The sequence below is a fragment of the Mytilus trossulus genome, chromosome 4 (genome assembly GCF_036588685.1).
Source record: "Mytilus trossulus isolate FHL-02 chromosome 4, PNRI_Mtr1.1.1.hap1, whole genome shotgun sequence".
Classification (NCBI taxonomy): domain Eukaryota; kingdom Metazoa; phylum Mollusca; class Bivalvia; order Mytilida; family Mytilidae; genus Mytilus; species Mytilus trossulus.
In genome coordinates, this window is record NC_086376.1 from 74839211 (window position 1) to 74862361 (window position 23151).

A 23151-nucleotide genomic window follows, 5' to 3' on the forward strand; every position below is an offset into this window, starting at 1 on the left:
CATAACAATTAAATTTATATTGTTTGCGTGTCTTTGGTTCTTATGGAGAATAAGGAAATTTTAACGGCACGTTTGTGGGTATGGTTTATCTGAAGTAATCACACATTCTATCGTTACCCAAATAAATAGGACCTCCTTAGCTATTTTCATATCTGAAATTTACAATTAAAATATTTGTAAAAAAATAAGAATGCTGGTAGTATTGATTCGGTGCCAAAGAATAATCTTAGCCTTTTATGTTTATCTATATACTTAGTATTTATAAAGGTGAAAGGCTAATACAATAAAAGTCTAGATCTTGAAATTTTGCCAACATTTCTAAACACCACAAAATATTAAAATCACACATGATTGTATTGTTGGCTTAAGTACTTCTCTATTCCTTATTCTGTTTATTTGATGAAAAGTAAAAATATTCATCTAATATATAAATAATTTTGATAAGTCTGTATTTGGGCCTCGTCTCGATTTTCTGCTTGAAGAATTCTTTATGTAATCATTAAAATTTAATCTTTTCAACCCTTTAGGTTACTAAGCATCATAGTTTGTGAGAAAGTACAAACTCTAAAGGCATCTTTTCTCTGGCATTGATAGATTTATATGTCCCTCTAACCTTGGTCTCATGAATAGCAGTTACAGTGTATAAACAAATGTAAATATCTTCAGAATAAAAAATGTCTTTAAGACCAGGCTCTATACTTTGGATTCACAAAAAATATTTTAAAATACCGGTACATTCTGGAAATTGATATTGGAAATGAATTCAGATGTTTGTTATGTCTGAATGAGACAGCTACCCAAAACTAATGTAAGGTCATGTAATACAGGAAAGATCCCTTGTTGATAACAACTTAGTAGAACTTTAGAAATACAGTTGCTTACATCGGTTTTAAGTTCTTAGGTAAACTTTTCATCTAGTTAAGGTCAAAGCAAAACAGTACCCAACAATGGGCCAACATTACAAACAATTAAAACTTAAAAGACATCCATTTTTGTTCTGTTGTACTGTGGATTTATAATTATCCTTTGCATACCAATTTTGATGGATTCCGTGGGTACAGGGAAACCATGATTATAAATGATCAATAAATTACAAATTATCTATAGAAATTAAGTTATGCAGAATTTTGAAAAACCACAAATTAAATATCTCTGAGTTTTCCTCAATCCACAAAATTTGGTACTCTGACACCAAAATAAATGAATGATTATTGAGTTTTAAGGTTTTCTTATATCTATGAAATTTAGAGATTCTAGTATAGAACTGGGATTTTATGCTATTTTAAAACTGACTTGATAGGTTTTCATTTTTTTTTTTTTAGTCTATGCTTTTGTCGTTCTTGTATTAAAATTTGGCTGTGTTGAGCGTCTATTTTTGAATCTCCATATACCCTAATACGTTCAGTGATCTTGCTATCACATGTCAGGGTAACAGTTGAATTTGTTCACTGGAATATTGAAACAGACAATACCCAATTAATATTTTGACCTGGTTTGAACTTTTATCAGGCCAAACTATTTTTGTTTTTCGACCAAAATTGGAAATAACAGAAGCATGTTGGAAGAAGGGTGTAAGATTACATGAAGGGGCAATCAAACGTGTAGTTAAATCAATTACCGTAATGAAATCACAATGGATTAATACCTACCAGCCGAATTGTCACATTGCCAAGTATGTAATAGACTCAAAAATCCAATTAGGCTATAAAAAAAACATCAATAGATCTATAGAACAGGTAAAAAAGCTGTAACTGTAGAAGAAATATATTACATTTTAATTTAGATTATTGCTGATGAATTAGCTGGTATTGGAATATTGACAGAATTTCATACATGAATCGATGTACCATGCAACAGTATAAATTAAAAAAAACATGGTACCTGAAAATATGTTATTTTGCCTATTGACAGCTATCTAGAGCATACATATATTACACGCATTTAGTTTGTAACAGAAGAAACTTAAGAGAGAAATATTTTTAATAATGTGTTGAAATATATACTGAAATTAGGAGAAAGTTCTAAAAAGTCATTTAAATGAAATACATATTAAATATTTTTATATCTATTGGAGATTTACCAGGCAATGGTTCACTGTTGTTTATAGTGTGAATATTGGAACATTTCATCCATGTAGAAACAAAATGTCAACTAAACCTCAGATATTATCAATAAGAAAACACTTTTATTGCAGTTTTTTATCTCAACATTTTTCTGAAGGTTCTTATTGCTTACAACAAGATTGACATTCTTTTGAGCAATGACTTTTTTGGTTCTCTATAAGGTCATCTAAATCGATGGTCTAAGTTTACATTACTTCCCTTTTTTAATTTTCAAAAATATTTTTTCAATGAACTTGGAAGGTTGTTTATTTGGTCTAAATGAAAAATTAATGTAATGTCAATTCTTCTAATGGATGATAAGAATTTAGAGCCATGAAATGTATCTTATCTATCATGGGTAATTTTTTTCATTCGTTATTTATATCAGAATTCAAAGTTTGAATCACTTTTGCAATGCAGCTGATTGCATGTCCCCCCTTTTTTGAATTTTTAAATGTCTGTTTATTTGATTAATCATGGTCATCTCAGCCATTAACCACTTAGCAATAATGGGTACAAAGTAATGCCAAAATAAACTGCACTGTAAATTGTATGTACTGATTTGAATAGATAAAATAGGATACATATTATGGTTCATTAACTTATGGTTCATTAACGGGAAAGAAAACCACACAATTAAGATGTCACTTTAATCATACAGCAAACATACAACAAATTAAATTCTGTTCCAGTTAAATTAATTCAAAACTAAGATTTTGCTTTGAGATTAAAGTTGACAATATAGGTAGGCCTAAATTTTTCATTAGTTAACTTTGTGTGTGTGTGTTTGTGTGTAAGTAGCATTTGCCTTTCTTCTGATTCACTAAACTGTAATTTAGAGATAACTGTTCAAGTGACATTAACAGATAAAAATTTCTACTCCAACTATTATCACATGTATGTGTGTTTGAGTACTTTATTAGGAAATAGGAACAAAAAAACTTATATAATTTATGGTTTACTCATCAAAGTAACGTTTTCTCAATTTCCATGAAAATAAACCTAGAAACAATTTAAACAGTGACAAACTGAACGTAATGAGAGCTATTGATTTAAAGAAAACGTTTTCTATCAGCTGCTAAACAAACCGGGAATAATATCGTAAAAGGTGTAAATATTTGTTTATTATGGGGTGAGTAGTTAGGCTCTGTACACACCTATGTATTTGCTTGTGATTGCACTCTTCATTTATTTCAAGTACAATATCTTATTTACATATTTGACTGATAGTACCTATTGGTAGGGTAAAATATTCCCGTTATATTTGGCGTTTACGAGATTATCTGCATGAGTGGATCTGTATTACAAGTAGTTCACAGTGAGTTGGTAATCTGAAAGAACTTATTTATTTTTGTCATAGATGTATTAATATTTGTTGTCAAAAGATCTTGTGTTACAATTATATTTTTTCTGAACGCTTGGACTAAAGTTCATTGGATTCGAGTTCTGTTGATTGTGTATTAGATGTTTTATTTCTATGCAGTTTGTACTTTTTGTTGAATTGAAAGCTGAAAATTTAAAGGAAAACATCTCAATACTTTTTTTTCAAATTAAACAAACTAAATAACAAAACATTGATTTCAAAATATTAAACTTTTTTTGTAGGTTTAATGAATTGAAAATGTTGATAAGGACTTTATAATGTGAATTGTGTGGATGGCGTGATTCACCATGGAAAATATTATCATGTGGATTTGAATCCATTGTGGATTACAAGATGATTGCAGTGGATATACTGGCTGATAAGCTTAAGGACCAGAAACTTGAAGAATGTGCCAAAACTAAGGGAAAATCTCCGATTACATTTGTAAGTAACTTTACAAGTTACTAATACGTATTTAAAAAAATGAATAGTATGTTGGTTTTTTTTAATTCTAAACACGTATTAGATAATATTACATAATGTTGTTCATTTAGTATCAAATGTATGAGGAAGTTTGGGAATATATGTCAAAATACCATGCTTACTACCGCTTGTACCGACTTCAAAGGTATGTATTAGCTGATGAAGGAATTTAGTGCATGTTACGTGAAGGAAGGATGCAAGCTTAGTTGATTAATTGTTTGGTTAACATCCAGTGGCAAATATTTCATTTTACAATTAAAACTGGACAAGCAAATAATATAGTAATTGGAGAACAGGGAATATTATGATAACCTGAGGGCATATAAAGTCTAATAAGATTCCTTATATAGGTTGTTTTATGTGGCTGAAAATATTTGTGGTCATCAATGAGATCTCTATCATACATAAGATGTATTTATTACTGTCTAACAGATATCGGTCAGCTATCAGATAAAAATCCCTAGACTAATATATGTCATGTTGGTCAGTTATTGTATATCATGAGGACACAAAAAATAAATACACTAAAATAATAAGGATCTGAAGGGCAGGATGGGGTGAAAGGCAGACTGTAGTACAACTAAAGTCTTGGCAAAACATAAATTCCAAATACTGTTGAACTGTATGCCAATCGTTCATCCACCCTTTATCACACTGCGCAAAATATATCAGCAATTTTTTTTAAATCAAATTTAGCTTTTGAGGTATGATAGGACAAATTCTCAAGTATTTTATGAGCTAGACAAGTATTTATTGAGTGTTCAAAGATAACTTGAAGAGTGATTCTCACAATGTCAACAACTTTTATCAAACATGTCAGAGTAATTTTAACTTAATTGCCCAGTTATTAGTTGTTTGTCACCATAAAAGAAAAAGAAGGTCACTGTGATCTACTTTTGTTATTAACAGAATAGAAATTAAAGGTTTCACCTGATGTTTCAATTAGTTTGATTTCAAAAGAAACATATATTCCAGCTTTTTAATGTTCTTATGAAGATTTAAGCGTCATTGTGTTGCTTTTGTTATAAGTAAATATATTTTGTCCTTTTCTATAAAACGCTTTTAAATCATAATTGCATTTACCTTTGGGCATCGGTTATTAAAAACATGTACTAAAATTTATGATGTTCCCTATAACTTAGCCACACTATTACCAAAGAACTTAAGTAAGAGATTTTAGTTGTTTGTTGAAGGTGGAGACCGATTTCATAATGAAGCCATGACTGGACATTTACATTGTAAATTTGTAGTAAAGACTTAACATAAGTGTTTTGTAATTGTAGATACAGCCAGGAGAAGGGTTTAAATTGTCCAAGAATGCTGAGGCAGCCATTAAAGGCTCAGGTAATGTTATGCCATGATCTAATAATAGAAAACCTCTGTTTGTAAATATTTCCTTTGGGCCAACAGTATAATCTCTTCTGTTGAGTATACTGGTTGTGGACAAGTATTCAGAAATCAAATCATGGTAGTAGCAAACAAACAAAATCATATCTGGCTATTTTTCAAGAAACATCAGAAAAAGAGGGAGTTATTGCATGTTTCCTATTTAAAAGGACCCAATTCTTTAAGTAGGCCAAGATTTTTATTGATTTTTGTGAGAACTAGTCATTATTAGGTGATTTGAGGTAATTCAAAACATATTCTCACTGTTACTTTCATGTAATATTATTAGAAAAGAAGCAATAATAATCTAAATTCATTTTAAATGATCATTTTTTTGTATATATATGTTGGTCGGGATTTAGAATGATTATTTTTGGAAGGTATTTATTATCTTGATTTGAAATTTAATAGTCAGATATCTATTTTAACACCATTACTAGATTGGAAAAATTTCACTCTACTAAGTGCCCCTTAAGATTTGAAGTTTGAGTAACTATTTTACTGAAAAGGGTCAGCAAGACTGAATAACCCTTTTAATATTAGTTGTCAGATTCCCATTTAAAAGAAATCAAATTTCATACAGAGTATAAAACCATAGTATTGAAATGGGAAATTTGATGTCAGACTCCCATTAAAAAAAAATGAATTTCATACAGAGAATAAAACCATAAAGAATTGAGAATGGAAATGTCAAATAGACAACAACCCGACCAAAGAGATTTATTTGCTTACCACGATTTTTATTGTGGACAAGAAATTAAGTACCATACTTATTTTGAATTATTTTATAAGGTTTAGTGCACTTATCTCTTTTAAACTCTGAAAAGTTATGTCATCGTTGTTTATAATCACTATTCTAAAAAGTGTCCTCCCCAAATTATTAAAAGCCTAGGTAAGGTCGCTCATTTAAAAATATATATTATCAAATTATTCCTTGCAGGGATTTATCGCCAATGAGCCCTTTTATGTTTCTTTATCTAGTTCATCAGAGCGAAAATTGACGTAACAACAAATTTGATCTTCTATAGTAATGTCTTGAAGGGGTATTATTAGAAGTTGAATATAAAATAGAATTAATATCTCCTTTAGATCACACTGGAGTTGTCAATTCATTTACGTCTATTTCAAAATTGTGTTTAGTCATTTGTCATAGCACAGCGATAAAAATTTAATTTGAATGCATAGAGATAAAAAATTAAATAGGTATTTAGTCAATTCTAGTTAACAAAGTGCATTTTTATCTATATAAGACCAAAAGACTTTAAGATATAAGTTTTCTAGAGTTTTTAAGGTTATCTAAGTTTTCTCTGTAATTCAATGAATTTAAAGGCATTCCATCATATTAAATGCGTAGATAGTGCATTTTTTTATAAACGTGTACATAGAACTAATTGAAAGGAATTATACTTATGTAAAGTCAATTGAAATGATATTGTAAAGATTGTCATTCTGTGCAACAACAAAAAAAAACACTTTTATTAGTGTAATTCATCCTGAAGGTTGGTTTTCACTCCCTAACACCATCAGAAAATAAATCCTTCCATTTCTTTTCATTCAATGCTAAATTTTAATATCAATTATTTGGAACCTAGTTGGTTATTACATTCACAAAATCCTGTGTTAATCCTATTTGAATGTTTTTAAATAGGCTTGACCTATATTGTGTTTGAATTAATTAACGTTAGCAATAAAGACAATTTCCTGTTAATTTCATGTTCACACATAACACTACAAATTAAACCTGAAATCCATTTTTTTTCAAATGAAAATAATCTAGATTAATGTGTTCTGTTAAAATCATATCTATTGAATGTAAATAACCATGAAAATTTATAGCTGACATTGAAATATTTTAATTGACTTGGTGTGGTCATTATAGAAATGAGAGTTATACATGTTGCTGTTTTACAAACCTTTATGAGGGAGAAAAAAAGATTTATCCAAAGTAGTCATCAAAATCTTTATATTTTAAAAATCTATTGTGATAACTATACACCTTATTGCTATTTGTCCTCCATTACTGGATATCACAGGTTCCCGTAAAATCTTGACGTCATAAAACAAAATATCTGATGCCACAATGGAAAAGTGATTGTTGTATGCGTCAAAAGGTCGAGGGGCCGGGTCAGCCGGCCGAATAGGCTAATAGTGATAAGGTGTATTATTAAAGAATAACAAAATGAATTTTAAATATTATATTACATCTATTTATGTATAAACGATAGATTTCCTTTTACAGGGAAAAAAGTATGGACGGTTAAATTAAATTCTGGGGACCGAATTTCTGGTCTTACAAAAACAGAACCTCATTCCATTCGTAAGAAATCTGACGAGGGTCATCATAGGACAGATGGCCGACGCTCATATCATGATGACATTTTATCTAGAAAAGAGACTAGAAGATCAAGCCAAGACTTACAGAGGAGTAAACTGTCTCCACATAAACAAACAAGTCAGGATATTTGTGAGGATGAATTGTCTCAGATCTCAACAGCCTGTGATAACGGGAATTCCGTAGACCCGCCCACCAAAAGACATTGTACTGATGTGACATCAAAATGGCAGCCAAAAGAAACGGAAGTTTGGAAGCCAATTCCTGTCATTGATAAAGAACATCATTTTAGTCCAGCATTTAGTGATCATTTACACTGTGATATTTTTACACCACCGGAATCTCCCGTACCTCGTCCACTTTCAGCATCTACATATCCCGGTTGTTATGACAACATGTATAGTCCCATTGGTGCATCATGGCTTGAACAAACAACTTTTAACAAATTCAATGCTTTTAAAAACCGTAGTCTTTCTTTTGAGGATGAGATTTCGTGTAGTAACGCCTCAGGATCAACTTCATCTGTACAGTTAGTACATCATCATCACCATCACCATCATCGTAATAAAATACCTCGGTGTCGATCACAACCTTCAGTTCTCTACGACAGAAAATGTGGTATTAAACGTCGCAGAGATTATGAGCATCGACCAAAATTAAACTTTCACAAAATGACAGAGGTAATTGTGTAGATTTACTTATTATTAGTCTATCTTTAATAGTATATATACGTGGTAAGTGTCAATGAGACAGAAAACTATCTTTACTCTACATGTATATAAAATATATTTAAGTTAAATACAGCCTTGACAGTTAAGTTTTGAGTCCACAAGCCCTAACCCCAACTTTTTGTTTGTTTCTGTTGACTTGTAGAGAATATTTGTACAAGCCTGAATTTAATCTTATGAGCCTGGGCCATAAACTTGAAGTTGTGGTTAAGCGTGAAGACTGTTAATGTGCTGTTTCTAATAGATATTGCTGATGAATTCAATATTTAAAGATTTCAGTTAAATCGGTCAGCTTACTGCAGCTAAATATGTACTACATGTACTATCAAGGCTGCACTTCCCAGTAATTTAAAGAAAATAATCTTAAAATTCTTCTCTTTTTGGGGGGCAAAAGTCATTTATCATTTAAATAGGAGTAAGAATCTCAGGAATTGCTATGTTTTAACACGTACTTCATACATAATTCATAGGTTATAGATATAGTTTTCCTCTATGTATGTCAGTGTCATTTTTCAAATCAGTTTAAAGCTCAAACTGATTTTTACAGTTGTTTTGTTCAATATTTTTTTGCTGAATTGAAAGTTCAGGAACCTTTTATAGATAAATTGACTAACAGCAGGATTTTTGTTAAGCCTTTGTATATTGCAAACATAATCTTGGTTTACTTGATCTTTAAAGGTTGTATGGGTATTAAACAGAGACTGACAAAAATAGGACTTTTGAAAGAGATTTATTTAAAGAAAGTGTTTTATTTAAAGGCATGCTTATGTAATTGGTATAAATGTTAGGTTTCAAGATTGCACAAGGCTTTACCACAAAATTTCACGAATTGTAACCTTTTATATTTTTTTGGATGGAAAATTCATATTTTACAGTCTTGTAGTATTGTAGCCCCCTTTGTGTATGGTTATGGTTTGAAAAGCTGTCCTTTATACATGTTAAATATTTAATGTCCTTTATACATGTTAAATATTTAATAGAAACAGACTTGGCATTTTGAGTGGAAGTCTCAATTAGCTTATGCTAGTGACTTGTTATGTATAAAATTTACTCACTCTTTAAATAATTTACCAGCCTTGTATATACATCTTTTGAGTTTAGTGACAGAGGCCCAGACCAATCAGAGACTTCAGTCACTTCACTCTAATCTATGTCAAACTAATGGTAACCACACAATAATTTAACTGAATCCCAGTTTGATTAAAAGGAGAGGAAGAAACAACTATGCAACAAATTAAAAACAAGTCTACTTGTTTGACAGTAAATAAGTTTTGATGTCCATTTTATTGTGTGTAGTTAGTTTTCTGTCTCATTGATATTTGCCTGATATCTTTTTAAGTATTATTTTTTCTCGTAAGTCTCGTAGTGAATTATATTTTGTCAACTTTTCACCTTTTAGGTGTGTAGCACCTTTGTAAAGACCTCTATTATGACCTTTGTGAAATACCTCTAGACTATTATGTAGGTTCACAAGATTTAGTCATTATACATATTATGTGGGAGAGATTTTAACACTTTACCACACAAAGACTTTATTAATTTGATCCATTTTCACACTTTTGGATTGAAGTCTAGTTTTTAGACTTTCATAATTGATGAACTCTTACACACAACAAGGGTAGCATGATAGCATCCAAGGTCTATGGTATCATAATTTGGCAAATTGCAAAATTTTGATTCAGCAAACTATTTTGTTGTGTTTGAAATAGTATGACAATGAAAGTTGAACTTGTTTGTGCTTCATATTGATTCTAGAATTGTTTGAAATTGAAATATTGTGACCACACTTTCCTATATTCCTATTTATTTAACTTGAGAAAATTCTATAGAAATTATTGGTTACTTAAAATATCTTTTTACCACTGCTTATGTTTAACATTACCAAAGCATATAGATATATAAATAAGAAGATGTGGTATGAGTGTCAACGAGACAATTCTCCTTCCAAGTCACAATGTATAAAAAAGATAAAAATTATAGTTCAAAGTATGGCCTTTAACACCGAGCCTTTGCTCACACTGATGGCAAGCTATAAAGGACCCCAAATTGACTATTGTAAAACAATTCAAACAAGAAAACAAACAGTCTAACCTATATATAAAAACCAAGAAACGAAAAAACGCTTGATGAACCACATCAACAAATGGCAACCACTGAACAAAAGACATGTTCATTTTTATTTCACTTTGAAATTAAAAGATTGAAGCAAGATTTTCACAAGAATGAGTTAAAAAGAAAGAAGCCTTAGAAGGTCTAATAATATATCTATTGTTGATTCATTTAATTTTATGGGTACCAATTTTCAAAGATTGAGGGAAAATTGTATTCATTCTGAATTGAAATGTTGAGGAAGTTTTTCATTGCTGAAAAACAAAATTAAAATGCACAATCTATGCACAGGAACTGTATGATCAAAGGATGAAAACATTGGGTGTGAATTAAAACAAAAGCCAATGCATTCCAAACTAAATACATGTATTAAACTTATTGTGCAATTGACAATCAGGAATATTTCCTTGTTCAAAATATTATAAAACAAAGGGATGGCTTTTATCATTACAAATCAAATTGAAATATCGGTGAATGGTTTTAAAACAGGTTATTGAATTCATTACAAGAGAATGACAAGCCATCATAAAGTTGATTATAATTTCATATATATATAGAGCTATTTTAAAGGAATAAAAAATATTTTACAGTTCAATGTACATTTTTCTATTCAAACATTTAAATTGATTGTAATTTAACTGGTTATACATATAGGAATGAAGAAACCCATAAATAGTTTCTGATCAATAAACTTTGTCCTATTTTCAAACTTGAAACCACATGATATTAGTATATACAGTTTTTTGTCAACCTTTGACTTTACTTCAATGTGTATTGCTGTAATGAATATTGATGATTTTGGCTATAAAACTGTGTCTTTTGTAAATATAAAGCACCAGTATTGAATATCTAAATTGATTGTTTTTCTGCTTGATTTCACGTTTGTGTATATAAACCTTTACATTGAGAAAAATATAATTTGATCTTGCAAAAAATTGTCTTGTATTAGGTATAAGGTTCACAAGAACGTTTTTATGTATGTTTTTATGTATTATCGTCCTTATATCTGTTTAAAAGATCTTTAAAACACAGGTGACACCTTATATGTTTTTGTAAATAATTAATAATGTTTTGTTCTTAAAGTTGAAAAGGATCATTTACTTTTTACGAGTTTTGTACTATCTGGGGGATTTTTACTATCCTTTTCATTGGTTTTTATGTCGTTGCTTAAAATTTCAACATGCAATAATAGCATGCTTATAGGTAACATATAAATATTGCATGTTACCAACACATACTTAAAATCTAGAACAAGATCTAATGTAGAAAATTGTTTGACTTTTCGCCAAATCTTTTTGCTAAATGTCCATAAAATAAAGTAAAAAAATATGCACAATTAAAATACCTCAAGATTTTATTCTTCAAAAAGGGAGCTTGTCAGCACTTGTAAGACTTCAGATACATCGCCATTGTTAGGAGTACAAAAAAAATTGATGAAATGTTTTGCCTAACTTGTCAACTAATTTTGTCCAAGGCTATAGTTATGTGACTAAGGTACATAAAGTATTTTATACAAAAATAGCATGGATAATGATCATATTTTCTTTCTTCTGATCAAGATGTTACAAACACAAAAAAAAATCTGTTATGAGATAGTTCCACTTGTAGTATTGGGTAACAGAAATTTGGGTTATAATTGTTAAGAATAAATTCATTGTGGCAGTCAGAATTTGAAAATTAAGACTTGACTCAGTTATATTAAATTCAGATCTCAGACTGGATAAATTGAAACGATTATGATATGGTTGACAATGAGAACTATCCATCAAAGACCAAAATGACAGGGATGAGAACAAACTACAGCCATTTAACAATGAAAACCCTAACTGTAGTGTACAATAAGCTCCCAAGGACTCCGACTGGGAGAAAAAAAATGTGAAACATGTAGAAAAAATACCCAATGGCTTGATCTAAATTGAAACATAAGAAAATCAATGGTAGACAACCGACAACAACAACTGCTGGACTAAAGGCTCCTGCTTTAGAACCATTTTCAAATAAGATACCCAAATCTTAGCGTCTGAAATAATCTTTGTTGATTAAATAAATGGAAATGAGTGAGAGAAAGAGGGAGGGAGGTATTTCACAACCCATTCACTAGCTATCCCAATGAATACTCTGAACTACATTTAAATTCAAGGACAGACTGACTTTGCTGATATCATAAATGTCTGAAGCTCATGTTAATGTGGATAAGATAGTGTCAATTTTAACAAGTATATCACATTGTCCAATACGATGATAAATATGGTCAAGTAAAACGCTTTGACATGTTTATCCACTTTTAATGGTGTATTTAACATATGAACATTGGTCATTTTATTTGAAGAATCAATATTATCTTATCATTTTAAGGCACCATTTAAACTTAAAAGGGCTTAGTTTGTACACATAATATTGACAATAAGAGTCCAGAAGGTTAACTTTATATGTCAAGATATACTTTGGAACGGTCTACCGATAAATCAGTGACGTGGTTATTTAACTGCACTCTTACAAGTGCTAATATTGTTAGGTGCTAAATCTTTTAAGATTAGATTATAGTCCAGGGGTTTTATTATTGTATACCTCAATAAAAAAAATACCTTTAATTCAAGTTTCATTTTATTTAGGTATTAATTTATTGTTCCTTATTACGCTTTTAAAGATTAAGTGACAAGTGTATTATTTCTTTCGTCATATTTGAATATTTGAAATGAAGACCTACAAAAAAGATATTTAACACACCTGTATAGCTGAATATAGGTTGAAATGAATGCTGAATATTGCATATTATAATAACATGTGAATATCCTCTGGTTGAGATTCAAAGCTATTTTGACTTGCTAACAACTAGAAAAATATGTTTATGTCAGAATTTTTTTATTGTTGTTACGTAAAAGTATTCGAATTGAAATGACATCTCTTAAAATGTTGGATTTTTTTTTTCAGACAGCTTATGAGAAGTTTCCAAAATCAACACCAGTACCTACTTTGGGCAAAGAGGTTTGTATATTATAACAGACTTTTGAATAAGATAGATATCTTACATATAGTCCTTAGCCTTTTGACTCGGTCGATATTAAGTTTCTATACAACCTCCGGAAAAAAATTGGGATCGTATAATGGTATGATGTTGTCGTCCGAAGACACATTTAATTTCTGGACAATAACTTTAGTCCTGGTATCTATGATGACTTTATTTAGTTCAACTGAATGGATCTTTATGAACTTTGATAAGATGGTTCAATACCACAAAGGGAAGGTAGGGATTGATTTTAGGGATAATGGTTCCAAATGTTTAGGAATTAGGGGCCAAAACGAGCATTTTTCTACTTTCGGGATAATAACTTGTGTATAAGTATTTTTCAATTGCTCTGAAATTACACCACAAGTAGAAGGTTTGGATTCATTTTGGGGGTTATGGTGCCAACAGTTTAGGAATTAAGGGCCAAAAACAAACATTTTGGAGTTTCTGGCCAATACCTTACATGTAAGTGTATGGATCTCTCTGACATTGTACCAAAAAGTTCAATATCACAAAAGGAAGGCTGGGATTGAGTTTTGGGGTCATTGTCCAATTAATGTTGAAATTGGGAACCAAAAAGGGCCAAAAACAAGCATTTTTCTAGTTTCCAGACAATAACTTTTGTTTAAAAGTATGGATCTCTCTGAAATTGTACTACAAGGTTCCCTAATACAAAGGAAAGGCTGGAATTGAGTGTGCGGGTAATTGCAGAAAGAGGTGATTAAAAACGTTTGGGGGTTCCAATTATTTGCAGGGGTTCAAATTTTTTTTCAAATTTTTTTCAAAGTTACAAGAAAAATCTTCAACTGCAAGTATTGCGCAATAGATTCATAAGATCTTGACATTTATTTTGTATCAGAAATCTATACTATGTCAAAAATTTAAACACAATCCAAATTCAGACAGTATCAAGCTTGAATATTGTGTCCAAATTTGCGCCAGCTGTTCAGGGTTCAACCTCTGCGATGGTATCAAGCTGCACTCAGCGAAGCAATTTAGTAGTGTATGTATTTGCATACTTCTTTAAGAATCAGCAATGTAAATTAATGTTTTGGATTGTCAGCAATTTTAGAATTGAATTCATTTAAATAGAAAAATAGAAGGAATTCAGTTTTCAAACTGATTTGCCATTGAAAATCGTACAGCAAAGGATAATTTGGTATCTCTATTTCCTCATTAACTGAATTTGATATTTTAAATTAAGTTACTGCTAATCAGAGAGAAATAATTTAAGAAAGCTGTCAGTAATTGTTACTGTCTACTAAATTGATCTTTGAAAAATATTTCAAAGTTGTAAACATAACACTAAAAGCTACTATCAATCTCAAATCTTAAGGTAGACCAAGGGCACTTATAGTGACTAAGTTAATTTGGTTTCAGTGTTATTTCAAGGATTCATTTATTCAATTACAAAATCTGAAGTTGTATGTCAACACGAACTTGTAATTATACAAACTCTGATACCTCATAAAAACTTAAACAAACACACCTACACAACTGTTATTTCCACTTATAGTAGGACATTTTTGTGATTTTATTATCAAAATTAGTATATTTTAGATTTTGTTTATCTATTGAAATCTTTTTAAATCATAGATAAAATGAAAATTAAGAACGCACGTACTGGTACAGAAAGTAATTTATGATGACTCAACAGTTTTTGTAGTTTTAATTGTATAAATATTATAATATGTCAGCTGTATAGAAAAAAATGTCATTATATCAGTAAATTACAAAATATGTTTTTGACACAGCTAAGTCGACTTTTGAGTTCAAATATAGATAGATCAATAATAAGCTTAACAGACCAAAAACTAAATGACTGCTGTGAATATAAATACTTTCCCCATTTGGTTGGCTTGTTGGCATATCTCTTTTTGTGTAATTATAGAAATTCACTATTTATTATACAATCAATTGATGATTTAATAAAACTCAATGTGATAAAATTTGAACTTTTTTCTTTGTCTGAATAATGAATTATTATGAAGACTATGGTTTAAAACTGGATGTACTTGTGATAGTTAAGTTGTTTTTTTCAGGACATAATAAAAAAAATCCTTTAAAACAATTGAAGAGAAAAACAAAATAACCAAACAACCATTTTTAATGCTGTTTCAAAGTGTTGGTGACCTTCAACATTGAACAAAAGCTCAAATTTAGTTCAGTGTAAACCCTAGCACCATTTTAAGCAGAATTGTTTGCTTTACCTTGATAACAGTACTAGAGGAATATAGATGCAAAGTAGAAATTTACAGGTTAATTGGGACTTTCTAACATTTCTTTGCCAATCACACTATTAATTCCTTGTAATCTTAGATAAATGTTAAATCTATTCATAATCTTCATATATATACTGGTAGATGGAAATGTAATTTTTTCCCTGGATTTTCCAATTTCTATTGATTGATATTATGTTTTTTTAGGTTTGAGGTTTAGGAAGCTTAGGTTGTCATTCATATATTATTGATTCATTGTACTTTTCAATATAATAGTTGTAGATTTCCTAGGTAAAAAAAATATGCATTTAGAAACTAAGATATTCATTGATTCAATGTACATGTATGGATTTTTTTTTATTTAGAATATCCAAATTCCACAGTAACATGAATTTTGTGCAGTTTTAATCAAATTTTAAACATTATTTCAGAAATCAAGATTTCATGAAGAATTAGAGTCTGTGATGAGTTTAATGCCAATTGCTAGTTCTCCATTAGACAATGATTTTCCATTGAAAGCTGCTATGGAATCACGGACAAGTCCCATAACAGAGATGGAACATTGTCGCAGTGATAGTACAGAATTTATTGACTGTGAAAATTATGACGATTCTCTTGTCAAAGGTCCAGTAAAACTTGTTGGTGATGATGATGAAGATGAAGAAATTTTCAAGCTTCAGGAAGACCTTGATTTAGAACAAATTGAAAATCATTAAGAAAATTGATGAATGATTTTTTTTGTTGGTTGTTTTTGTTGATATTCTGCTGTGATTAAGCCTAATATTGTTTAGCTTTAAATAATGTTTTAAAACGTTCAGTATTTCTTTTTATTGATTTAAGATGTTAGAGAATACAATGTACTGGCATTTTTTTGATTCTTTTATAGGGTTTGAAATGTTTTTCATTGATAATGGTATTTAAAAATTCTAAATACTTTTAAAAATGTTCTGTTCATTTTAATTCAAGTCTTGTTCTTCTGTAAGAAACAATAGATCTCATTCAGTGTCTTGGACTTCTTCGTCAGCTAGTGCATTAAAATATAAACAAACCTATTATGGGTTGTACGTAATTTGCAAACTCAGTCACACCTGTACATATATAATCACTTGAAAGGTTAAAATGACCAAGAATTACATAGTAATTAGTGTTATCTTCATAAGATTTTGTATTTTGTATTCATTATGAATCACAATATATAATTTGAGTAATTATTATATAGTTACATGATAATTTCTGTAGAAATGAATGGTTATTTGTCAAACAAGTTAAAGATTGCACTGCAATGATATTGTGAAATTCTGCCTAGCCTTGTGATATATTGTTATCCTTTAGAAGGAGAAATAAAGGTATTATTGAAAAGGTTGTGATCAGTTAAGTGTTTCCAAAACTGCATAATGAATATCAAAGTTAAGAAAATTAGTTGTCATAATTTTCGGCAAGATCAAGGGAGGTTACTACAACAAAGAAACTTTGTCAGCATGAGTCATTATTGTAATATGAACTTCAGGCAACTAAAAATGTTCAATAGATGATGATGTCACAGTACTGTATTGTAGTTTTTAAATTACTTACATTCAAATCATTACATGTAACGTCACAGGCCATACTGCAGTATAAACACATAGAATATGACTAGAAGGTCACCAATAGTTAATTGAATGTATTACTACTATGGAGGTGTTATATTAAAAGTGTCTTGTACAGTTGACTTAGTGAATAGACCTGGATGAAGGGAAATAATTCATTTGTCAGTACATTTACCGTAATGGGTTTCCAGATGACTTTCCGGTATTTCTTTGAAAAATATCAAATATTATCTTTGTTAATTAGAGGAGGAACACCACTAATTCTTGGCCCTATTACTTTCAATGTTCTTCAACTTCCAGCATTTTAGTACTCTTTTTTTCTACTAAGGATTTTATATGACTGGATCCCATATCCTAGGTCTACTTTGTTAAATTTTGTACAAGTTTAATACTATTTACCATCACTGTGATTATTTAGTTACACATATTTATCCATCTTTTTGTCATTTGACATAAGTAGATAGAACAATACTCCAATGTATGGTAGCTAGTGTCACATTAGTTAGAAGCTAACATGTTTTACATAGTTTGACATAAATTACATTTTCATTGGTCACACTTAATTTTGAGTACTAAAACAATGGATATCAACCTTTTTTAAAATCGGGTGTATTTCACATATCTGTATTAATTGCAAAAACTGTACAGTAATTATTAAATTAACTGACCCTTCACAAGAAAATTGGTCATCACTAAGTCTGGCTGTTACAGCTTATAACATATTTGCCATCAGTTCTTACAATTCAGGGTATTTTTATAAGATATTAAAATAACATATTTCATTTGATAAATTCAGCGATTTTTTTCTAAAAGTTTTTTAATGATGGTTGAACGTTAGACATTTTCAGTCTGAGGAGAAAATATGGATGTTTTTTCCTGTTATGGACTATCATATTACACTAAACATTCCAGATTTTTGGAAACAATGCTTATGTCTGAAATATAATTTTCTGATGAATAATGTATAATTAAGTCGACCTGACCTTTTTCTGAATGCAAAATTGAAAATAAAATACAAGATTAAGCAGAAAACATTTTTCAATCTAATTTATTTTGATGACTATATATTTTTATTAAGCTTAAGATCAGATTACTGACAGAAAATTTGACAAGACTTTTGAGATTATGAATGGATTAATACCGTTAAAGGGTCAAGGTTGAGTGTTATCAATACTATGAACAAATCATGTTTTAATTAAAAGAGTACAACAGCTTATAATAATTTAATCTGTAAGTACTTATTATAAAGTTATTTGTTTACCTTTTTTAGATTTAAAAAATGAACACTTTGTGGTTTTTTGATTTATAATTTAAAATCTATTTTGTTTGAAGAAGTTTTAAAATCAGTCTGATTATGTATGAATGATTAGGCTTGGACAAATCTGTGGTCAAGATTATACTATTTCTTGACCAGTTTACAAGTTTGATAATTACTTTCAAATTTCATTTTTAAATGTGAATAATCTGACACTTGTCATAGTTAATTCTATGAATGGTATTGAAGGCACTGAAAAAAACACCATGTAAATTGTTATATTTTTGTAACGGGACCCTCTGTGTACACTATTTCAAATTTGTTTATACATGTAGATGTTTATTTTCAAGTTCAAAAGTTTTATCTACAGATGAAAATAAAAAGACAGAAATAAGCTTAATAGAGCTTTTATTTAGTCTTATTACAAACAAAATATTTAACATAATGTTTAAATTTCCAAATTCGAAGTGAGATCAAAATGTAAATGGAATATATTTGATCCTGTGTAATTTTTTGGTAGACTTATAGACTTGTCCTTCTGTTTCTTTTTGGAATTAAGTTAAACTTATATCTAAAGACACATACATGCTTTGTCAAATGATTTTATTTAATTGGTTAAAATTATGATATTGAAATATGCCTAGATTACATCTAAAAACTCATTTGCAGTGCTGTATTTCTTGGAAAGATTTTATCCATTTATTACAGAAGGAGTCAAATAAATTGGTTTAAATGGCATGGGTTCCATTAACTACACTATTTAATAGTATTAAATCTCTCATCCAAATAAACAAATACTGACTGAAAAAGGCTGATAATCTTCTAGTGCTAGGAGCGTTTAAAATTATTTTTGTCATGAGCACCAATGCCTAGTTCGAAGAGTTGCTGAGCATTTGTAAAGGGCATTAAGAAAAGATGGTTTCATTCTAATATACATTTTAAACAGTGACTGCTCTCATTCACGGACAAAATGTTAGGTATATGTGATAACCAATACACAAAACAGAGAACCAAGATATATAGTGGTGATCCTTAGAAAGGAGCTTATACAGAGTATATGATAAACATAAACTTTTAAGTACAGATTGTAGACTCCCTATGTTTTGAAATATGCAAGGTGACGGAGTTTGTGCTTTCAGAGAAAGTTTTGTTTATTTATGAAAAAGATTTGTTCAAGATTTAATTATTGAATAGAGAGATTATATGATAATCTTGTGTGATAAAGTGAGATTGTTTATAATTATAAATTATGAATATAAGATAGATTTATTTTTAATTTATTTTGTGCACAGAATATTAGTGTAAAGCAAGTTTTAAATGATAAATAGAATTTCAATATATTTGCAAAATATCTTAGTTAAATAGTCTGCACAAAGAAATTTGGACATGCTCTCTATGCCTCATGTAAAATCAGCAACAATAACTTGAAATTTAATGAAATATAAAATTTCTATAGTGACTGACAAGTACAATATCTATTGACCAATTTTTTTAGTTGAATATGGTTTATTTTATGAAAGTATGAATTGAGAAGAAAGATTGTTTTATTTTTGTGTATAATTACATACAAAGTTTTATATTTTTACTATCTATTGTATTACTACATACTTAAGAATTCAAGAGTTGTACCACTGACAAGGTTAATGAATTCAAAGCGAAACAAATAAAAGAAAATCTTAAAAACTCTTTATTTGTCCAAATTGTATTTTCAAAATAGCAGTTGCAATGCATTTATATTCCAAAGGGAGTTATCCCCCATTGTTTCCTGTTTAAATCCAGAACATTGTTAAAAATCCATTTCATTTCCAACATAAATCCATCTATTGTTTACCATTTCATGTTGATATTGTTGATGTAAATATACAGCAGATTTTTGTGTTACTATGGTGACCATATTTATTACTTTTTGTGTTGACACAATGTTAGAGTTTAATAAATAATTTAAATTTGTTTTCTTCTCTTCTTAAGATCACTCAGTGCTGGATATTCAAAGATCTGTGAATAATTTTCAAAGTAGCTGTATCACATAAAGCTTGAGGAATTGTTGTTTGCAGAGATATTCCATGTGTATTGAAAATTACACAATGATTATTCAAACTACCGGTACCTCCATAAAGAACAGGATGCCTCTGTGGCCAGATCTCAGTATGGTAGTTACTACTTCTAGCCAGTCAACACTGAGGTTGTGAGTTAGAACCCTGCTTTTGCGGGTTCACTCAAATCCAATCTTAATTCACTAGGATTGTTATTTTTTTCTTTCAAAGGTCAATGTTTTTTTCTTGGGAACTGCGGCTTCCTCCACCAATAAAAAATGACTGCCAGGAAATAGTCCAAGAGTGGCATTAAAACACCAAAAAGCAAATCAAATCCATAAAGACCACTTCGACTATAACAAGCATATGAAATAAAATAAGATTGTACAATGCCTCCTTTTCTTTGTACTATTATTTCAAGACATAGAGATTTTTGAAAAAATAGTTTGTTAATCAGCTTTTTCAATAGAAAAATAAGTTCATGCAATAACTTGACAACTGTTCTACAAATACTTTCAAATTTTAATATGTTGTTTCTGATACAAAAAATGGGAGTTTATGTGTCAATTGTGCTGTATTTGAGTTATTTAAAATTTAGAATGGAAACAGGGAATTATCAAATGACAATAATCCAACCAAAGAACAGAAAGCAGCACAAGGCCACCAATGGGTCTTCAACACAGCAGGAAATCCAGCACCAAGAGGCGGGCTTCAGTTGTCCCCTGAACAAAAATGTGAGAAATGAGAAAACTGACATCACTCTAAACTCTAAAACATATAAATGAACCAAAATTTAAAAAAAAAAACATACAAGACTTACAATGGCCAGATGTTCCTGACTTGGGACAGGCAATAACATTTTGTGTGGGGTTGAACATGTGTTATGCGATTTAATTTTAACTTTTTTGAAGATTTGCATTTGTCAACAAAAATCTGACAAAATTTATATCCAAAGAATTATAATTAATCCAATTTGTTGATACTGGTGTAGTCATGGGTATCAAGTTCAAGATAGAAGATATTCTCTTTTGCTGTTCTAGAGTTATGGTCCATGATTGATTTTGAAAATGGCAATAAGTGAGTCTAAGTTTATATGTAGTTTCCATGCAATTACTAGAGAACTACTTCGACTAATGCTGATTTTAATGTACTGTTACTGATGAAAATTCAGGTCAAGTTCGATATTAACAATATTCACATATTCCAGATTTGAGTTATGGTTCTAGTCTGTTTCAAAATAGCACTTTTATTAGCATTTAGTCAATTTGATATGATAACTTGAGAACATTCCATCCAATCCAATTGGTATATTGATATCAGACAAAATGGAGGTCAAATTGGTTTTAAAGAAAGTCACTTTTGAAATTCAAGAGTAATGGTACTAGTTCGCTGTTATTTTGTTACTCATGTTTTATTTTAACCAAAGATATTATTGTGTTGGCCTTAGTAGCTCAAAATGAGAGTAAATCATCTAAGAACATACTACAAAAATGTTCCTTGTACAGACAGATTGGTCTATAGTTAAATCTCATTCCTCAGTAAAAACATTCTACACCAGTTATTGAAAGGGAGATAAATCAAGAATCTATAGGACAAAATAAGTAAGGCATACATATTCAACAGACCGTTGAACACTTATAAATGTTTCTTCACTCCTTGGCAAAACTGCAAACAGCAATTTAAGGACTTTAATCAATTTGATTAGATAAAATAATAAATGAAAAAAGAATTTTTATATTGGATTCTCAAACATGTAAATGATATTAAAACATTGTTCTTTCAAACTTTGGGACTCATTAGCTCACAAGTTACACAGAAGATAACATTGTAAAAGTAAATGGACAAACAGTTGGATGATGTTTGCAAATTGATGATAATGACTCAAACTGTCAGTGTGAGCTAATAACTTCCTTTGGCACTATTATACAGTGTTTATATATAATTTTTTGGCTCTGCCAATGTTTGTGGTAATATTTTTGACATCATTGGAAGTAATCTTATGTATTGTTGGTAAATTATTCATTTCCTTACTACAAATGACTATAAACAAGAATGTGTCCATAGTACATGTATGCCCTATCCGCACTATATTTTCTATGTTCAATGGACCGTGAAAATGGGAAAAAAATCTCTAATTTGGTACAATGTATTAATATTAGAAAGATCATATCATAGGGAACATGTGTACTAAGTTTCAAGTTGATTGGACTTCAACTTCATCAAAAACTACTTCGACTTAAAACTTTAACCTGAAGCGGGACAGATAGACGAACGGACACCCAAACCATGAATCTTATAAATGTGTTAAAAACATAATGCCTATGGGGCATAAAAATCTTTTAAATACTGAATTCTTGCAAAGGTATAAAAAAATTGTTTTGAAGTTTGGTTTTACCAATAGAAAACTATTTCAAAGGGATAGCATATTCTCATTTTATAGAGATGTTGTTTACCGAGTCTGGAAATTTAGAAACGATCCAGGTTAACTTATCAATCCTTAAAAATATTTAATTTATTCTAAAATGTAAACAACTCAACAGTGTAATTA

General features: G+C 29.8%; 1 protein-coding gene across 5 annotated transcripts in view; it reads left to right on the top strand.

Annotated features, from left to right (window-relative positions):
* LOC134715971 (protein FAM53A-like) overlaps positions 1–20520 on the top strand; it is a 37807-nt gene extending 17287 nt beyond the window's left edge. For 3 of the 5 annotated variants that reach the window (XM_063578582.1, XM_063578585.1, XM_063578583.1), the window contains 5 exons: positions 3708–3909; positions 5232–5292; positions 7574–8346; positions 13435–13488; positions 16161–20520. In XM_063578582.1, the coding sequence (XP_063434652.1) occupies positions 3820–3909; positions 5232–5292; positions 7574–8346; positions 13435–13488; positions 16161–16445 (1263 nt within the window). In that variant the 5' untranslated portion in view covers positions 3708–3819 and the 3' untranslated portion in view covers positions 16446–20520. Of the gene's footprint in view, positions 1–3294; positions 3429–3707; positions 3910–5231; positions 5293–7573; positions 8347–13434; positions 13489–16160 lie in introns of those variants that run through there. The other 2 variants (XM_063578584.1, XM_063578586.1) reach the window with 2 other exon arrangements.
* The last annotated feature ends 2631 nt before the right edge of the window (positions 20521–23151 follow it).